General features: G+C 34.5%; 1 protein-coding gene across 9 annotated transcripts in view; it reads right to left on the bottom strand.

Moving 5' to 3' along the window:
• Positions 1-329: 329 nt before the first annotated feature.
• Positions 330-19,748, bottom strand: part of NFXL1 (nuclear transcription factor, X-box binding like 1) — a 56,701-nt gene continuing 37,282 nt past the window's right edge. For 8 of the 9 annotated variants that reach the window (XM_032633216.1, XM_032633217.1, XM_032633220.1 and 5 more), the window contains 8 exons: positions 19,363-19,384; positions 18,800-18,940; positions 15,887-16,053; positions 12,232-12,301; positions 8,061-8,165; positions 4,996-5,082; positions 4,130-4,183; positions 330-1,888 (listed from right to left, as the gene is read on the bottom strand). In XM_032633216.1, the coding sequence (XP_032489107.1) occupies positions 1,715-1,888; positions 4,130-4,183; positions 4,996-5,082; positions 8,061-8,165; positions 12,232-12,301; positions 15,887-16,053; positions 18,800-18,940; positions 19,363-19,384 (820 nt within the window). In that variant the 3' untranslated portion in view covers positions 330-1,714. The remainder of the gene's footprint in view (positions 1,889-4,129; positions 4,184-4,995; positions 5,083-8,060; positions 8,166-12,231; positions 12,302-15,886; positions 16,054-18,799; positions 18,941-19,362; positions 19,385-19,748) is intronic. The other variant, XR_004350064.1, reaches the window with a different exon arrangement.

A 19,748-nucleotide genomic window follows, 5' to 3' on the forward strand; every position in this document is an offset into this window, starting at 1 on the left:
ACATGAAATCACGTCCATTTTATTGTGTATCTATTTCCTGCCCACTCTCTTCCACTCCTTAACAGGTCCCTGAGAGGATCACCATTATCTCCAGTACCTAGAAGGTTCCTGGCACGCAGTAAAGGCGTATGTTGATTGAATAAATGAATGAATAGTTGGGCAACTTTGGGTTAATTAATTAAGCTCTGAGCTACTAGCCAAGCAAATGAGAAACAGCAAACTGCTTCATTTATTATTCACTCAATCTCCCTCTTCCGCTCACTAGATTCTTCCGCACAAATCAGAAAGAAAACTTAGCAAGAACACAAGCCCAACAAAGAGGCATGAACTAGGCTTCAGGTTTGTTTATTAGGCCAAGATTTTGAAATACATGAAAAGAGCTTACCACATGGACATCTAACATTCATTTTAGAGTACAGTAAGGTAATGACTTGGGTGTTAACAGCTCTAGTTTAGAGCTTCTGAAACACCAACCCAGTAACTCTTAACATTGGGAAAGGTAAAAAAGAAATCTAAAATTAAAACAAAAATACCATAAAGAAAGGAATGACTGCCCTTCCACTTTAGATACCAGCTAATACTTGATTAAGGAACATAACATTAAAGAGACTGAGTTAAAGAAAGCAAAATTTTAAAATCCTTCTTTGTACTTTTACCACTTTTTAGTACCTATCAATTACTATGTTTTACATCAAGCATTAGAGTTTTATACCTTGATAAAATTATAGGTTCCTGAATATTTTAAATAGTAAATATTCTAGATTAAAAATTTGGTATGAAAAATTTTAATGAAAACATTAATTATACAAAAATTAAATAGCAAAACCATTTAAAATGACTTACAATTCAAACAGACTTGGCTTACTGATATTTCTCTATCAGCTTGTTTTCATAAGAACTTATTATTTCCAGCTGAAAAAAAATCTACTTATATGATTGTGGTAAGAAGAAATGAGAATAAAGTACATAAAGCTCGTAAGCCTGTGCTCAGCATATATTGCTCATAAATATTAATTTTTCTTTTATTATTACTTTAAAAAAACACATACAAGTTTTACAAAACATGTCAACTTCAGTTAAAAGCTTCTTATATAAGACATAGCCACATGTGAGGAATCTAGCCTGGCATTTTTTGAAAACAATTATATTTTCCTCTGAGTGACATACTACATAAAATTTTACTTCAATAACTGATAAAAATTCCTCACTAATAAACCAATTTCTGAAGTCTAATTATATAGCTTCATGTTATAATTTATGAGGTCTTTTAGAGGATATATATATTTTAAAAAGTACAAAGTTACATGACCAGGAAAAGTACCTTTTAATAAGTAACCAAAACATTGTGAAATATTCCTCTTACTACACATACGGCTCAGTTTCATCTTAATTTTGCCCAAAGAAAAAAAAGATGGCTCTAAATAGTAAATGAAACAGTTATGTTAATAGAAGGAAGCACAATGAACAACTAACATGTTACCCTGCCACTGGCTATGCCTTATGAAATATTTTACAATTTCAGTCATGCTTTTACTATTGCCACTTCTAGTATGCTAATTAAGATAAAGATTAACATTCTGTCCTTCTAACAACCGCTGGAATAGAGAGATGAATGTGAATATATATTATGTTCTACAACATTCACTTTCTAATATTCCAAATTTAACAACTTATCGAAATCTAATCTGAGGTATATTAAGAGATCAAACATTTTTTAATCCACACCATGGGCTATGTACCATGCAAACACTAAAACCACAACTGCACACACTGGAAAGAGATAATATTTATATTTTTGCCACAGCGTTAGCTCAACTGCCACTTCATCTCTCTTCCTGTTCTTCTTCCGACGACCCTTCAGTCTGTTTTCAAAAGCCTCCAGTTCGGCCTAAATCAAAACAGTATCATTTTTATTAAATTCAATACACACATTGATTTAAAATTTTCCACTTAGATAAAAATAAATTTGGGAAATGTTTTAATAGTAATGGTATATAATAAACATATTGATTTGATTTTTTAAAACAACATCTCTCCACTACTGATTGTATTCAACAAATTCAGAACTTAGGTAAGCAGAAAGGGAACTAGGGAGTAGTGAAAGAGATTGTTTCAGATTGAAGGCCTGTCTTTGATACTAAATACAGAAACATCTGATTTAAAATATAGACATTAGTTTTATACATCAACACCATTAACCTATAATTAATGGGGCTCTATAATATAGAGCTTCTAGTAAGTGCTAACAGATGACCCATTAGAATAAAGATACCTATAATTCTAGTTTTATACAATGCTGGTATAATAAACATTACTGGCTTGTATGAAAGAAATTCAAGTGAGTGAAGAGAAAAAAGCTGCCGGAAATTGATTCCTCTCTGTCAAATACATTTCAAAACACAGAGTAAAAATTCTTCAGGGGAAAAATGCTTCATGCTTTAAATCAAAATGACTCTTTTAGAAAGTAGAATTATATAAAAAACTCGTTCTAAAAAAGGATAACTCGGGCTTCCCTAGTGGCGCAGTGGTTGAGAGTCCGCCTGCCAATGCAGGGGACGCGGGTTCGTGACCCGGTCTGAGAGGATCCCACGTGCCGCAGAGCGGCTGGGCCCGTGGGCCGTGGCCGCTGAGCCTGCGCGTCCAGAGCCTGTGCTCCACAACGGGAGAGGCCGCCCGCGTACCGCAAAAAAAAAAAAAAAAAAGAAAAAAAAAGGATAACTAGATGACACTCATTATAAAGTATAGATTTTCAGTCTACTGTTAAGAACTTACTTATTAAACTTTAATGAATGATAATATAACACGATACACTATAGTGCATTGTTATTAACTAAAACCGGATACTTATTAACTAAAATATATATGTAATATTCATGCAAGATTCTGTAAATGTGTATTTAAAAGGAAATAGAAATTTCAGTTAACATATCCATGACTTTGCTCATAAACCACACTGGAAGAAGACTTAACATATACTTAATATAAAGTGGCATTCTTCAAAGAACCAAAATGTCAGAATATTCTCAAGTAGTTGTTGATATACAGCACAAGGTCAAAATATACTAAAAGCAGTCAAACTTGAGAACTACTGACACAGTAAAATAACTAATGCTTTAATGATGACTCACAGTCATCAAGCTTGGTTTAAATTATTTTCTATACACTCTGTTTAAAAGGTGAGTAAATAGAGAATATGTTTAAGATTTCTATCCACAACTGTTTATGAAAAGGGGAGGAAGGGACACCCTAAACTATTCTTAATAATTTAATCTCCCAGGATTTTAGTCGATCCATGTTTTACTGTATTAGCTCTGATAACTTATTTTTTGGTATTAGGCAAACCAACTTTATAGAACCATAAAACACCAGAGGTCATTTTATCCCACCCTTGCTACATGAGTTGTTTTTAATGCCCTCTCTCAAGTCATGCAAATTTCAATTTCTTCATTCATAAAGGCAACAGTTTGCATACAATATATACTGCTTGATAAGTATAAAGCAACTCAAAATACAAACTGACAAAAAATTACATGTCACTATTACAAAGTTAAGACACTCTTTGGAGTGTATGATCAATAAATACAGTATTTGAGCAAACAGGGGATATCAGGAATGTACTTGTTATCTAGGTAATAAAGAACAGATAAAAATCCTGCATTCAAGAATCTAATCGGTAAATAAGGGGATGTATTATTAAAACAAATGTATTGGTTAGTAAACAGCACTTATTTGTCACAGATAACCTATAACTCAGTAAAACTCAAATAATTTTAGGTGAGCGAAGACATGCACTGCAGAGGATGACTTAAAATGGATGCTGCCATGCCCTGACCCTCACCCCTCAACCAAAAGAGGAGTTATCTCTTGAGAATGGACGAAACTGGCAAGCAAGTAAATTGGGAATACACAAAATATCTGTGAACATACAAGGTCCCGTGCTTCTTCAGAGGTTCAGTATACCTGGACTGAAGTAAGTGAATGGCTAATTTTTGTTTTACAGGAACTGTATTTTCAGTCCAGAACTGAGCTCACCAGATCCTAATCTGTATGTTTCCACATATCTTGTATTTGCATAAAAACTAACGATGATGCAAAGAGACAGAAGTTTGGGTATTTTTTGTTCAGTTACCTGTTGTCTTCGTTTTTCCTCTTCAAGAGCAGCTTTGGCTTCTGCTTCTTTTATCTGTTTATGGACATTTAAAAGTAAATTAACATTGTAATCATCAAATTTTACATAGAATTTTAACATCTTTCCTCCCAGGCTCCACTAACCCATAACAACTTCTGGGAGCTTTAAATTGAAAATTATTTAAAGAAACGTAAATGTTATATACCGAGAAGTGTTACCAAGGTACTATCTAACAGATAGGGGGTAAGGGGAGGTAGGTTGTTATACCTTATATAAACATTTCAGCTTAACAACTATAAGAGATATTAGATCACAGTTCAAAGAGTTACAACACTGTAAACTGAAATACTTTAAAACTGGATTTTTTCTCTTAAGTTACCATACTAAGACTCTATAATAAATTATTGAATACCACTCTTTGCCTAGAGTTGAAATTGACCATTTTCCTAAAATGCCCTCTCTGGAAGGGAATCCTTAGCTTCAAACAAAACCAAGAGCCTACTCCTTGATTGGGTTGATGGACAGAAACAGTGATGCTAGAAGTAACCCAAACAGCAAAGAATCCCAAAAGCTTATTTTTGTGTTATTTTAACATAATTTTCAGGAGGCTTACACTAACATTAAGATGAATAACTATGTTCCAGAGCACATACACTAACTGGTACAGAGGATGGAAAAATCTAGTACACACCAGACCATAAAAAGCACACCTGAGGGTTCAGAATAGGCTAACAAACTAGGCTTTTATCACAAAAACAAAAAAGGATGAGATTTCGAGTTGTTCATAATAAGCACATAAATTAATGCACAAAATAAGTAGGGAAAGGCTGCTAACACATTAAAAATGACATTTAACCTGACATTACCTCAGATGCTTTCCGCTTCATTTCCTTGCATGTTATGTCACATTCTATGGAAATCTGATTTTCACGTACTTTGTTGCACTGCAATTCCTACAAATAAAGTTTTTAAAAATTTGATTTTAAAAGGTTTTCCCTCGAAGTTGTAACTGTATGCCATAAAAAAGCCGAATTCCTCTAGCAGCTTAGGATTATGCATACTATTTAAGTCGTGTTAATATTTAATAATGACATGGTTGCATGCATTAAATGTCTCAGTTCAAACAGTGATTATTCTCTATCTCTTAACTGCAAAAAAAGTGAATACCATAAAATTAAAACCATCCATTTAATAATCATTTATTAAACACCACTACCAACTTAGCTTCAATTTCATTTTTATTCTTCATTTTTCTTTATCTTTTCTTGTTATTCTTCTAAAGCTTCCAGGGAGGTACTAGAGTAGTGCCATCCAACACAGCTTTCTGAAATGATGGAAATGTTCTAAACGTGCACTACTCACAAGGGTAGCACTTACCACACATGGTGCCTGAGCACTCAAAGCATGGCTACTGAAATCGAGGAACTGAATGTCATATATTATTTAATGCTGATTCATTAAAATTCTAATTTAAATAGCCATATGTGGCTGGTGGCTACCCACTCAGTGCAGTTCTACAGTTTTCTGGAGAGCTAAAAATTTTTCTCTCAACCATTTTATCTTTTTAAAAAATGTTTAGATGAAAATCATTCTAAAGCTTATATCTGTACTTCACTGTCTCCTTAATGGAATAATAAAAAACAAATCTACTCTTTTATTGATGAGGTGACATCAATACTACGATCAATTTGTGTACTATTCTGTAATAAAATAAGTGGTCCTTATTTTAAACAGTCTTAGACTTTGCTTTTGGAGATCTTTTATCTGCCTTGTATTCGTTCCATATTTTTTGCTGCCAGATGTCACTTTTGCTCTAAGTGTACCTATTTGTACCAGTTGCTCCTTTCCCACCACACCCTCAGACACTAGTTTTTTAGTTCATATCTACCAGGGTTAGGAAATGAGATCACCAAATCCTGAGCAAAGTACATATACTTTAATGAAGCACTTTATAGCACAGAATTTTGGCTGAGGTTGGTGATAAACACAGTCTTGTCATCCAAGGACAGGCCAGGCAAAGGAAAAATAATATGGACAAACATTAGAGACACAAATAAATACTGCATGTTTGTGGACATGAAGTCTATCAGCCTGGAAGAAGGATCATCATATCTTTTCTCATTCAAAAGGTACTTATAGAGTACCTGTTACATGAAAAGCACTGTATTAGGGACAGGGGATACAACAAGGAAAAAATTAATATGGTAAATGCTGAACTAATAATAGCTGCTACTATTAAATATAGCAGTCACTGTGCTAAATGCTATATAAGCATTATCTCTTTCATTCCTTTCAATAAGCCTATGTATAAACTATTTTACAGATGAGGAAACAAGGTTACACATGTCCCTGGAATCACAAAGCGCTTAGTCATGAACCTAGCACAAAGTACAAAGAAAGCCAAGAGGAAGGAGCACCTAAGTCTTCCCAAAGGAGGCAGAGGAATAAAAACCTTCCTAAACAAGGAAATGGTTGCCCTGAGTATTAACAGGATTCTAGAAAGCAGAGCAGTAAAGGCAAAAAACAAATATATGGCCACAGATTAAAGGGGACATAGCAGATGTGTTAGGGCACTTAAGTAATGGATTCACAGAGATGACTGCCAGGGGATGAGACTGGACAGGAAGGCAAAGGTAATATCATAGATCCCCCTTTATGCCAAGTCTCTACATACGTACACCTTCCTTGTAAAGTGCATATTTTTTCCCAAGTGATGAAGAACCACGACGAACTTAGATTGGAAGTATTACAATTAGAGGCAAGGAAATCTCTTATGAAGCTGTTTTCAAAGTCCAAGCATAATCTGCTGCTAGAGTTCTAATGGGTGGCAAACTGCACTCGGACAGTAAGATGAGATTTCAGAGAAAACTTGAGAAACATTTCAGACTAAAAGTGATTTGACTGAGTACTGATTTTCATATAAAGGTGGTCCATTTAAATATCTAACACTTAGGGATCCAACTCCAGAAAAGCTCAGGCCTATAAATTTAAATTCAGAAGTTACCTGAATCCACGAAATTATATAGTAGGAACTATAAAAGTAAATGAAAAGTAAAGGTCCTCAATAAAAGCTATACATTTTCAATAAATATTTGCTGAATGGATGAATAAATGAGTGAACTGAAACAGAAAGGAGAGTAGCTTTAGGGAACAACCATAAGAATATGAAGGCAAAAAAAGACCTTACAACTATAACTGAGAAAGAGAAAATCAGAAGTCAAGAAAGAAGAAATCTTCAAAGGAGTCAACAGTGTCAACATGAAAGTGAAGGAAAAGAACTGACCTTTAAGAGTTCAGTGAGATTCTTCAATCCTAAGTTTTGCTAAATGGTATGTAGTTTGCTTCCACTGAGCTTTCCAATCATTAGCTTTTGCCCTTTTACTCCTTCATTACCAGTATTTTATCTTAAAATTAACTCTCTCCAAATTTGAATGTTATTGTATAATTTTATAAGGCTACATGTATGTGAGGTCTTTTTAAGGCAACACGTTCACAACATAATACTGACGGTAAAAAAATGTCATAAATAAGAGCAACAAAGGTTAATTCCAGACCATTTCTTAAATCATGAAACTTACTTATTACTCACATTGTGCATCTTGTGCAAAAACCTCAAATCTAGAACACACTGATTCTATCCAAAAAAGGGCACTTAACTCAGTTCCAATATAAAATAATCCTCTTTTACTATTAAATTGCAGAAAACTAAATTGTCAAACAAAGCTGATTTTTAAAATAAACATTTGCAGAAATAGATATGCCAATAATAAAAAGATTCTAAGAAATAAGACCTTAAAATTAAGTCAAAAAAATAAAGTCAAAGAACTACCAAAATACAGACTCCCCCTCCCTGACAAAAAAACCCCCACAAAACAACAAAACCAACAAAAATGTACACAGAAAAGAATTTTCAATAACTTAAAATATATACCTTTTTAATTCTTTTACAAGGACATCTAAGTTTCACCTTTTGGTTGCAATTAAAGGGACATTCACCAGGATGGCACATTTCTTTGCATCTATGACCACAAGGAAGCTAAAATAAAACCAAAATAAAACAATTATATATTTATATTTTAGTCATACTCTACCTCCCCTTTCCCCAGCAACTATTTTAAGAAAAAGTCCATTCCAATAGGGTCAATAAATCCTGGATAATTGGCTGATTTTTCAACTTTTTTCTTTTGGATATAAATTACCTTAATTCCCAGAAATGCTCAATATTCTCCCTGGTTCCACTCTAACAGCACATCTTACATCACTCTTGAGGCTAGAGCCACGTGACTAATTTCTGGCCAACGGAATGTAAGCGTAAGTGCTTTTGCGCCTTAAAGCTTCTCAAGAGCACACATCCATGTTCTTCCCTCCCAATGTGCTGGAAATGAGGATATCTAGAGCAACAGTGGGGCCCATGACTCAAAGAGAGCAGAGCTGCCCTGCTAACTTGGGTCCCTGGTTCTATACGTGGAGCACTGTGACACATCCACCTTCCCTTGTAAAGGCAAAGTAATGCCATTAGTCCTGAAAAGGTATTCAAACTCATGAGTAATCATGGAAATGTAAACTAAAATCATGAGATGCCATAAGATTGGCAAACATTTTTAAATTTTGACAATACCAAGTATTGGTAAGGATATGAAACAAAAGGAGCTATAAAATCCTGACGGTAAATTGGAAAATTTACTGGTTACATATAATTATTTTGGAAATCAGTATGACTTTAAGTTGAAATTACACATTCCCTATGGCCAACCAGCTGCACTACAAAGAGAAATCTATACACATAATACCAGAATGTACAAACAAGAACATTCATAGCAGTATAACTCTACCTATCTACCTACAGTAAAATAAATAAACTACAGTAGATTCACAATGGAGTAAATGGTCTACAGCCACATGTAATAAAAATGCCAAGCACAATGTAGAGCAAACAAAGCAAGTCACAAAAGTTCATACTTTTGAACTTTAAATATAAAATTATGCAATCAATATTGCTTCCAGATATACCCACAGTAAAAACTTTAATTTACAGTAAAAATTATAAATTAAAGCAAGGAAATAATTATTATAAAAGGCAAATGGTGGTAACATAGAATAGAGGGTGGGAACTACACTAAGAAAGAAACTTTGGTAGACTTCTGAGATGCAGCAATGCTAAATTTTTTGACGTAGGTGGAGTTACATGGTGTTCACTTTTTAACCATTTGTTAAACTGTACATATATGTATTATGTACTGTTGAGTATGTAATAATTTCATTATTTTAAAAAATCAAATCACATGACCATTTCCCTGTTAGATGTGCAAGTATGTATTATCTCAAAAGCCAGGTTATATTCTGAAAGAGCAGAAAAGTAGTACCAAAGAAAGTTGATTAGAATGTATAATATATAGTGACTGTATCTTCATTATAGATTTCACAACAAAAAACAGAGGTTTTTCTAAAACATTCAACCTTGATATTCATTTAAAGATGAGATATCCTACCCCTTCCACTCACAGTGAGATGGTTTTCTTCTACTCTACTCAGCCCTTAGTATCATTCTGCTAGTGCTTTGGTTAAGTCATACCAAATGGCTTACCAATAAGCAACACGGTCTAGTTCAAAATGTTTCATTTTAATCCCAATAATTTAAAAATTTAAAAAGCGCTCTTTAAAAATAATTAAGGAAAGCTTGAAAATCAATATTATTTGTAGATAAATACCCAAACCATAATCACCACAGCCAGCAGATCTATAGCACTTACCATACACTAAGACCTTTACATGTTATTAACTCACTTAATATTCAGCACTCTAAAGTGAGTGTTACTATTGCCCCCATTTTACACATAAGCAATCTGAGATACAGAGACATTAAACAATTTGCCCAAGTAAAAAATAGAAAAGCTTGCATAGGAGTGATAAAACCAAATTCAGAAATAATTTTTAAAAGTAGAATTGTATATGTGGGGCACAATTTAAATAAAGGTGCAGTTCTTAATATCTTTACATTTCCTTTTAGTTTAATTCAAACCTAATTGAACAGTCAAACAGACACATAGAGTGTATATCAAAGAAGTGGTGGAGCTGGAAGGACATGCCTATGCCATTCCCACAGTTCACACTTACACTCACACTCAATATACATTTACCAACTACCTAATATGTACAACCAGGGAACCAGAGACTGGATATAAAGACAAACATGACACAGTTCCTGCCCACAAGAAATCTACAGTATGGAAAGGGGAGGAGAAAGCAAACAGGAATTTATCAATGGATCAGAATTTGTCATAATCCCATACCGTAACTCTGAGTCTAAGATATCTATGGCAGATTCAAAAAGACAAAGTTCTTGGCTGATCCAGAGTATGAGTTGATACCATAGCCTACTGGTTCTCAAAGTGTGGTGCCAGACCAATAGTATCACCCTTATATAACAGCATATTAGAAATGCAAATTCCTGGGCCTCCACTCCAGGCCCACAAAATCAGAAACCCTGGGGTGGGGCCCATTAAGCTTTTTAACAAGCCCTTGAAGTGATTCTCATGCACACTAGAGTTTGAAAAACACTGCTGTAGTCTTATCAATGTCAAGAGAACAAAAACTAGAATGAGCTCTATTAACCACAGTAATACTCACCTGTCCACCCCTAGACTGTTCTAAACCATAACAGCCATTTGGATTGTTCCCAACCTAAGAATACATTTTTCAAGAAAGTCCAAGGAGACACTAGCAATACCAGGGGCTCCAGAATGGCCTAGATCCCAAAAATGATGAGCATGAGAAAAAATTTTTTAAATAAATACTGCCCACTCATCTCCAGTCCCACCAAATGGCGTAACAGGATCACAAATGAATCACGGCCAAGGCAATGCTAAATTGCAAATTAGCAACCCCTGAATTCAATTTTATTTCTAACTGCAACCTCATACCAAGTTACTGTGTCAGGTTAAAAATAAAACATTCTCAACTACTTATTACCTGGAATTTTAATCTGGACAGAAGAAAATTTATTTTAACAAGGGAAAACTTAGAATTTGAAGAATTCAGAAAATTAAACTTGAAATATCCCATGCCTCTAGTTTCACTCATATAACAAAGACAGGATTATTAAAATAATCATTTATTGCTTGAAATGTCTCCCTTTTTGTAATCTTACATAACTTTTAAAAATCACAGGTGCAATTTCCAAGTTGTTAAAAACAGTAATCCATAAAAAGTGTCCAAAGTTTTAGTTAAAAGGAAATACTGTAAACAAAAAGGCATATCGTGAATTGATTTCTCTTTTTATTTAATCAAAGAGACAATACTGTATTTAAGACTTCATTGTCATCTCTTCCGATTCTAAATAGGATGAGAAATACTTAGATAAGTATATAAAGACAAATAATTAAAATAAAAGAGGTGCTATTAGTACATCTATAAGTCAAAAGATTTCCTTTATAAATGTCCACCCAAATGAAATAGCCATCACTTCCCTACCCCCGACAACAGCAAAAAAGGTACAGCCTAACTGTTAAGTTGGCCAAGCAGAGATAGACTACTTTTTGTATCTCAAATCATTGCTGGGCTAAATCACCAACCAGTGAGTTTTTACCTTTTTACTCTGAACCACTTTCAATAAATTAGTTTAAATACAACGCATATACAAGCACCAGAATCTCTAAAAGCAAAACTTTATATATGAATGCTTTATATTAATTCAAGATAATAATGAGCTTTAATATTTACACACACACACACACACACACGCACATTATCTGTTTTTTCTGCTGTGGATTTACTGTCCAACTGCCCATGAGCCACACGGTTCTTGATCTACTTATATTTTAAGGTGGGTAAACATTAGGTCAATATTTATTGTGTAAAGTACATAAGCTATCTTTAAAACTGCTTAAAAAAATCTTCAGAGTCATTCCTGGTCCTAATATCCCCAAATGTCATAAAGAGATGTGCTTCTACCCTAACCATACGTTTCTACAGACATCAATCACATTTCCCTTTCTGTACCCACATTTCTAGGGGTCCAGAAAAGACCTGGAATAGGATGACCAAACAATAAAAGAGAAACAATGCCTAAGAAATACAACGTAAAAGATTCTATTAAATCTTACCTCTTTAGGACACTGATTTTTGCAACAACTAAGGAGGTTCTTTTCATTTACATCAGCTGTGGTTATTTTTCTAAAAAGATGAGAGGAAGTTTTGATGACATTCAAACAAAAGTCCATTTTATAGTATGGTTTTTCTAAAAAATAACTCAATTTCAAACATATCCATAAAATTATCTTACTTATTTACTTCATTTTTTAAAGAAATATTTTAATTGTATCTCATCTGTAACATCCTCAAATTACTTAACTGTTTTGATAATTCAAACCTTCTAGCCCTGTATCTTCCACCAACAAATCAAATGCCAAAAATGGCAACTGCTGCAAAAAGGAAGTACAAAACACACACAAAATATCTACGCCTGACCTTTCTTTAACAGTTCCTGCTAGTTATCTCTCCCTGTAGATCAATCATTATTCATAATTATAATTCTTTGTAAAGCTTCTACATAAAAGATTTCAAACTAATGGTTCAATATATTACTTAAAAATTGACTGAGGGCTTCCCTGGTGGCACAGTGGTTAAGAATCTGCGTGCCAATGCAGGGGACAAGGGTTCGAGCCCCGGTCCACGAAGATCCCACATGCCGCAGAGCAACTAAGCCTGTGCGCCACAACTACTGAGCCTGCGCTCTAGAGCTTGCGAGCTACAACTACTGAGCCCACGTGCCACAACTACTGAAGGCCCCGCACCTAGAGCCTGTGCTCCGCATCAAGAGAAGCCACTGCAATGAGAAGCCTGCACACCACAACGAAGAGCAGCCCCCGCTCACCAAAACTAGACAAAGCCCGCATGCAGTAACAAAGACCCAACTCAGCCATAAATAGATAAATAAACAAATAAATAAATAAATTTATTAAAAAATTGACCGAGAGAAAATGCTCACTCAGATTTACTTCTAAAGAACAGGGAAAAAAAATGTTACTTCAAATTGAGGAGTTTAGGCTATTCAGTGGGAAGTGCAGTAAGCTTATTAGAAAAACTTTTTTTCAGTTGATTTTGGATTAAGCCATCTATTAATGTTAGAAATTGATTCAGATCATTTTAGACCAATCTGTGCTTTTATATGTTTTCAGTGTGTAATTCAGAAAAAGTCACAAACACCAATGAATAATAATTCCTAACAGACAGCTCAACAGTAGACACTGCATGAGTCAGTAAATAGTGACATTCTAAAAATCCCCATCACCTGTGTCTCACTTTACTCTTCCCCATTACCTTCCTTCTCCTTTCCTTTATTTTCTTTTCCTGTTCCCTTCACTAGACATAATTGCCAAAACATACCATAAGTTTAGCCTCACTAATGTCAAAACTATTATCTTAAGTATTTGTATCAAATTGGCTATAAATGTACTCTAAGATACCACATGCAATTTTCCCGGCAAAGTTGCATGTAATAATAACAAAGTTTTTACTCTGGCTCTATTAAAGTTGTATATTTTCATTCTTACAGGTAAGGTGCTTACCTCTTAAGAGCTAATATCACTTTGTTCCTGTTACTCTATCATTAGGAATAAGCTTTTCAAGGCCTGCATCTTTTATATCTAATTTCTATAGAAGAAATTACATGAAGCAAAAAAGGATCAAAAGGAAAAGATGACTTATGAAATTATTCACTGAACTGAAAGTAAATGAAATTATTGGGACAAATACTAAGACTGAAGAATTCTATATAAAAACATATACTTTAAACATGCATTCAAGAAACAGAAGAAGCAACTCTGGATAGCTATGGTAATGGAAACCACCTCAGTCCAAATATATCCACACATTTCCCCCCAAAATCATTCAGTTCATTAATAACAAACAAAATCACTCAAATCCTATGACCTCAGCAAAGCCAGAAGACAGAAATTTCTACAAACTTCAAATTACCTGTAAGTAGAAAAATAAACACCAATTCCTAGCAGAGCTATTTCTCAAGCTCCCATATAGCAAGTCTTTTCAGAGAGCTTGGTAGAGTTCTGGAAAAACTGAGCAGAAAAGAGAAGAGGGGCACTGAGCTAACATCACACAAGAAAGACAAAGTCCACCATAAATGTAAAAATACTGAAAAAGTCTTGGTGGATCAGAGCACCAACTAAAGAGAAGAGACTTTAAAAACTGCACAAGAATCAAGGAGCCAATATTGGAAAGGCAACACTCTGCGGAACAAGACAGTAAAAAGGGAAGGTGCCCTTTGGAGATGACACGACAAAGGGAAAAAGAAGCAAGAGAGGGAAATTTAGGATCCTGAAAGACCAAAGAAAACAACTTCTTGGGACTTCCCTTGTGTACCAATGGTTAAGACTCCCGTGCTTCCACTGCAGGGGACACAGGTTCAATTCTTGGTCAGGCAACAAAGATCCCTCATGCGGAGGGGCACGGCCAAACAAAAGAAAACAAAACAAACAAAAGAAAAGAAAACTACCTCTTCTCATCAGTCCTCACCTATTAATAAAGCAAAATTGTCCTCTTAACTCTCCCTACAAAACTTATGAAAGTAAAAATTATAATTTTTTAAAATTTCAACAAAATAATTTTAATATTTAAAAAGAATAAAATTTGACTTTCCAATTTAAAGCATGAGTCCAGAGTATAAGAGACAAAAACAAATTTAAGATAATATTAACAGGCATTTTTCTGCAAGTATTTATGCTCAAAAAATCAGACATAAACTCATATTCTCAAATTTAATCTGAGGGCTTCCCTGGTGGCACAGTTGTTAAGAATCTGCCTGCCAGTGTAGGGGACGCGGGTTCAAGCCCTGGTCCGGGAAGATCCCACATGCTGTGGAGGAACTAAGCCTGTGCACCACAACTACTGAGCCTGTGCTCTAGAGTCCACAAGCCAACTACTGAAGCCTATGCTCCTAGAGACTGTGCTCCGCAACAAGAGCAGCCACTGCAGTGAGAAGCCCATGCACGGCAATGAAGAGCAGCCCCCACTCGCTGCAACTAGAGAAAACCCATGCGCAGCAACAAAGACCCAACGCAGCCAAGAATAAATAAATTTTAAAAATTTATGTATATAAAAAAATTTAATTCTGAGTAAAATATACTTACAAAAAACCCACTTTATAGACTTAAGTGAAATGGAGCTCAACAAGTTAGGTTAATTACATATTTGATCATGATAAACAGAAAAAAATGTAATTTTTTTCTCCCTCTGCATAATCCACAAGAAAAAATTTCATTTTTAAGTAAGGAAAATATAGAGGTCATATCCTAGTATGATAAATGCTACAACAGCAACATTTGTAATAAACAAAAGCTACCTTTTAAATCTATGATTTAAAAACTGTGCCTAAGTAACTATCTGCAAGTCAACTTTTGATCCAACAAAACTCTGGCTGACACTGTTATCTGAAAAATCTGCTATAGGAGTGCTTCTCCTGTATTTTTTTAAAGCAAATTTTTTTTCTAACAAAATCTTATACAGAATCCCCAAGTGGAAAAAAGCAGAACTGTCCTGGTTGAAATCAAGGTAAAGTATCTAGAAGATGAAATAGTCTACACTTCTTTCTTCCAGATCTCTACTGGAAAATCTAGGTCTCCAGCCCCTAAGGACCATACTGAAAAATATTCCTTGAAGTATTCTATAAAGGGTTCTGAATTATGAAAATATACCAGTTTAAATGATTTTAGTAAAACAAGAATATTTCTTCAGTCCACTTACCTACATTCCACATAAAGACTTGTGATCTTGCAGTGACATTTTACTCTAAGCATCTGAACACAGGGAGGACACTCTCCAGGGTGACATGGCAAAACACACGGATGAGGACAACCTGGCGGCCGTGATTTAGAGCACCCTTCTTCACATTGAAGGCATTCTGGGCCAGCCTGATAAGTACCAAGGAAATAAGTCATCTAAATACAGAAGTCTAACATTTCTATATATGTTAAAGTTATAAAATTTATATATCCCATTAAAAGAAAGTACTTCTGTAGCTCTTAGAAATACAGTTAATAAAATGGTGCCATGCCTTCACTCTTAAAAATATTCAAAATGAATAAGAGCAAGATCATCAATAGGACCATTATTCACAAAGATTTTGATGTCTACAAACCTCATTTGATCAAACTACCTCACCTTTAAAATGGACTTGTGATTACATGAAGCATCCCTATTAAAATATAAATTACTTCTTAGTCAGTGGCAGAAAAAAAAAAAGAGTAAAAACATTTTCCACCCAAGAAGCATGATCATCACCTAACTAAAAAAGCAACACACAGGCTTCCCTGGTGGCGCACTGGTTAAGAATCCACCTGCCAATGCAGGGGACGTGGGTTCAAGCCCTGGTCCGGGAAGATCCCACATGCCGCGGAGAAACTAAACCCGTGCGCCACAACTACTGAAGCCCGTGCACCTACAGCCCATGCTCCACAACAAGAGAAGCCACCACAGTGAGAAGCCTGCACACCACAGCGAAGAGTAGACCCCGCTCGCCACAACTAGAGAAAGCCTGCGCACAGCAACAAAGACCCAGTGCAGCCAAAATAAAATTAATTAATTAATATAAAAAAGAAAATTATCTCTCTTTCATAACCTATTTTTAAAAAGTCACTTGGGAATCTTGTTAAAATGCTGAGGCGGGGCCTGAGATTTTGCATTTTTAACAAGATTCCAGGTGATGCCAATGCCACTGGTCTGCAGACAACACTCTGTGTGGCAAGGGTCTGTAGCATACATAATATAGAAGAAATGCATGTGTATATCTATGCATGTGTGATTATGTACGTATACATATGTTTTCTTTTTTATTTGTTTTTGATGACAGACTTTCCTCAAAGAGAAAATATCCTCATTCTTCTTGCAATCAGTCAAAAAGTATTTCAGCCCATGTTTGCTTGCGAAATACACACCATTGCGATTGCCATCACCTTCACACCTTTCCCCAGTTAACCACATTCCCACTCACTACAGCCAATGAATTAGGGTTATATTTGCTGTTAACGGTATCAATCAGAGCCATCCCACATAAGAATGGCATTGACTGAACTGAGATCTGAGGGTAAGGCAAGGGAAGGAAAGAGACTAGAACAGAGGTAAGAAGCAAAAGAGCTTTGATTTCAGTTAATTCAATAAACACTTATTGAATACCTGCTGTGTTATAGGCTCTGTGCTATACCTCAAGGTAGAAACTGCATTAAAAATTCCAAGGGCACTTGGGTCAAGAGAGACCTATTAAGAGCCTTTCTCCAGTGGGTCTCAATTGAGATGTTACAGTAAGGAATTAATTTTTAAAGTTTCTGAATTATTTAACCTTTAATACATAAATTAGAATGATTGCAAAGTTATCCCCCAAAATAATATAATTTCCACTCACTTACACTGCAGTAGCCTTCCCTGAGTGGGAGATAGGGTGGATTTGTAGCTAAATTGAGAAGAATTGCACATAACTTATAACCCATATTTCACCACAGGCACTGATGCCTAGGAAGCCATGTTGGGATAAACCAAGGTAATTCCCCAAACATGTCATATCACTTCTTAAAATGAGTTTTTTCTGATTCATCTGATATTCTGGAAGTCTAATGGAAGAAAGCCATACAGTAGCTATTCTCTAACTAGTTAAAGTGGTTTTGAATCATTATGTTAGTTTGATTTTATAATTCCAATATCTTTTTCATTTTATCATGAGAATATTTTTATTGAGGATCAAGGCATGACTCAGTGAAGAAATTATAAGCAATACGATTTACATATATATCTGCACATGAGGAAGAATGATACTACAGACATTTATGTTGTCATGCATTACAATTACCAAATCAAAGACCAAAATATCTAATATTGCAAGTGAAATTTTCAATAACACAATTCATAATAATCATTTAAACACCTGTAAATGTAATGTTACTTAATAATAAAATTAAGCTTAAAATCTTTGGCTTATTCCTCATTAAGCACACTTGCTAATATTATTATGATTCCCTATAGAATGGAAACCTAGGAAAAAACATTATTTTAAAAATAAAATTTAGTATTAATTAAAATTTGATTAGCTACATTTGTTTTTCCTTGTGAAATGGCAATTTTTAGACATCTTTGAATGGTTGATTTCTCATATGCTTGTAAAATGCTTTCAGTAAATTTCACATAACTTATACATATCCTGTATCTGTGATGGTATTTACTTCCAACAAAAGATTGAGAATTTATTAAAACTGTGAACATCTACCCCATGTATTCGGTTTAAAAAACAGCTGACAGCAAATGCTCCACACTAAACTTAGAGATATAAATGGATAGCAGTAGAGGTGATACTGCTACTTACTATCTAAAAAGAGACACAATTTCTGTACTTTTATCATAAAATCAAACCTTATGTATTAACCCAGGTATAGCATGTAAACAGTACCAAATTAAAAGGCATATTCTTATGAACTAGCACAAAGATACAGAGAGATATACACCAAGTTGTTAAAGTTGGTTGTCTGAGGAAAGGCAAGGAAGGAGAAGGGATGAGGGCAAGAAAAAGGAAAGAGAAGTTATAGCAAAATGGAAAATATTTATGGCAAAATTACTGAAAAAAATGTTTCAAGCATACTGTAAGCATGTACACATTCAACTCAAGGACATTACCTTGTTTTTGTCAGTGCAGGAATCAATTTCAGTTACTTTGTGGCACTCTTTCATACATGTATGATTCTGACAATCTAAGGTTCGTCCACAAACTCTCCTACAAGAGTAGGGTCCTACGGTGTGGCATGGTAGTGGGCTCACCTTAAAATTTAAGAAAAAAAGGAAAATCAGCAACACAGACATGCACACACAACCTATTGGAAGCATGTTTCAAAAATGACTCTTATCATTTGAGAACAAGTTTCATCTAATACATTTTCATTAATAATTGTTATTATCAAAATCAAAGTAACCTATCCAAAAAAATCCAAAGAATGAATGCCAAGGAGCAAAACATTCTATTCCTAAAAGGGAAATTCAATGTAATGATTCTGCAGTGAATGCATATACATAGGCTAATTCTCAAATAAAAGCACTGTGTATTTTTAAAATTAGTAGACAAACTCTTGTACTCTTTAGAGCACTAAAAAGGCAATACATTGACTTTGTTATTTCTAACAACCATCATATAGAAGAGGTACATAGATTACAAGCTTTACTTAAAGTTTGTGCCTGTAACTCACCTCATGCTTCCCAAGACATTCCCTGAAAGACAAAAATAAAATGAAATGAAACATTATACAGTCTTCAAAAGAATATTTTTAAAGCAAAGATGCTAACTCTACTAGTTTTTTTGTTAAGAATAAAAAATAAGCACATAGGTTGCAGGATACAAAGTTAATATACAAAAGCCAATTGTTTTCCTATATACCAGCAATGAACGACTGGAATTTGAAATTAAAAACACACCACCATTTATACTAGCACACACAAAAATGAAATACTTAGATATAAATCTAACAAAATAGATACAAGATTTATATGAGGAAAACTACAAAACACTGATGAAAGATCTAAATACATGGAGAGATATTTCATGTTCATCTATAGAAAGGTGCAATGCTGTTAA

The sequence above is a fragment of the Phocoena sinus genome, chromosome 5 (genome assembly GCF_008692025.1).
Source record: "Phocoena sinus isolate mPhoSin1 chromosome 5, mPhoSin1.pri, whole genome shotgun sequence".
Lineage (NCBI taxonomy): Eukaryota > Metazoa > Chordata > Mammalia > Artiodactyla > Phocoenidae > Phocoena > Phocoena sinus.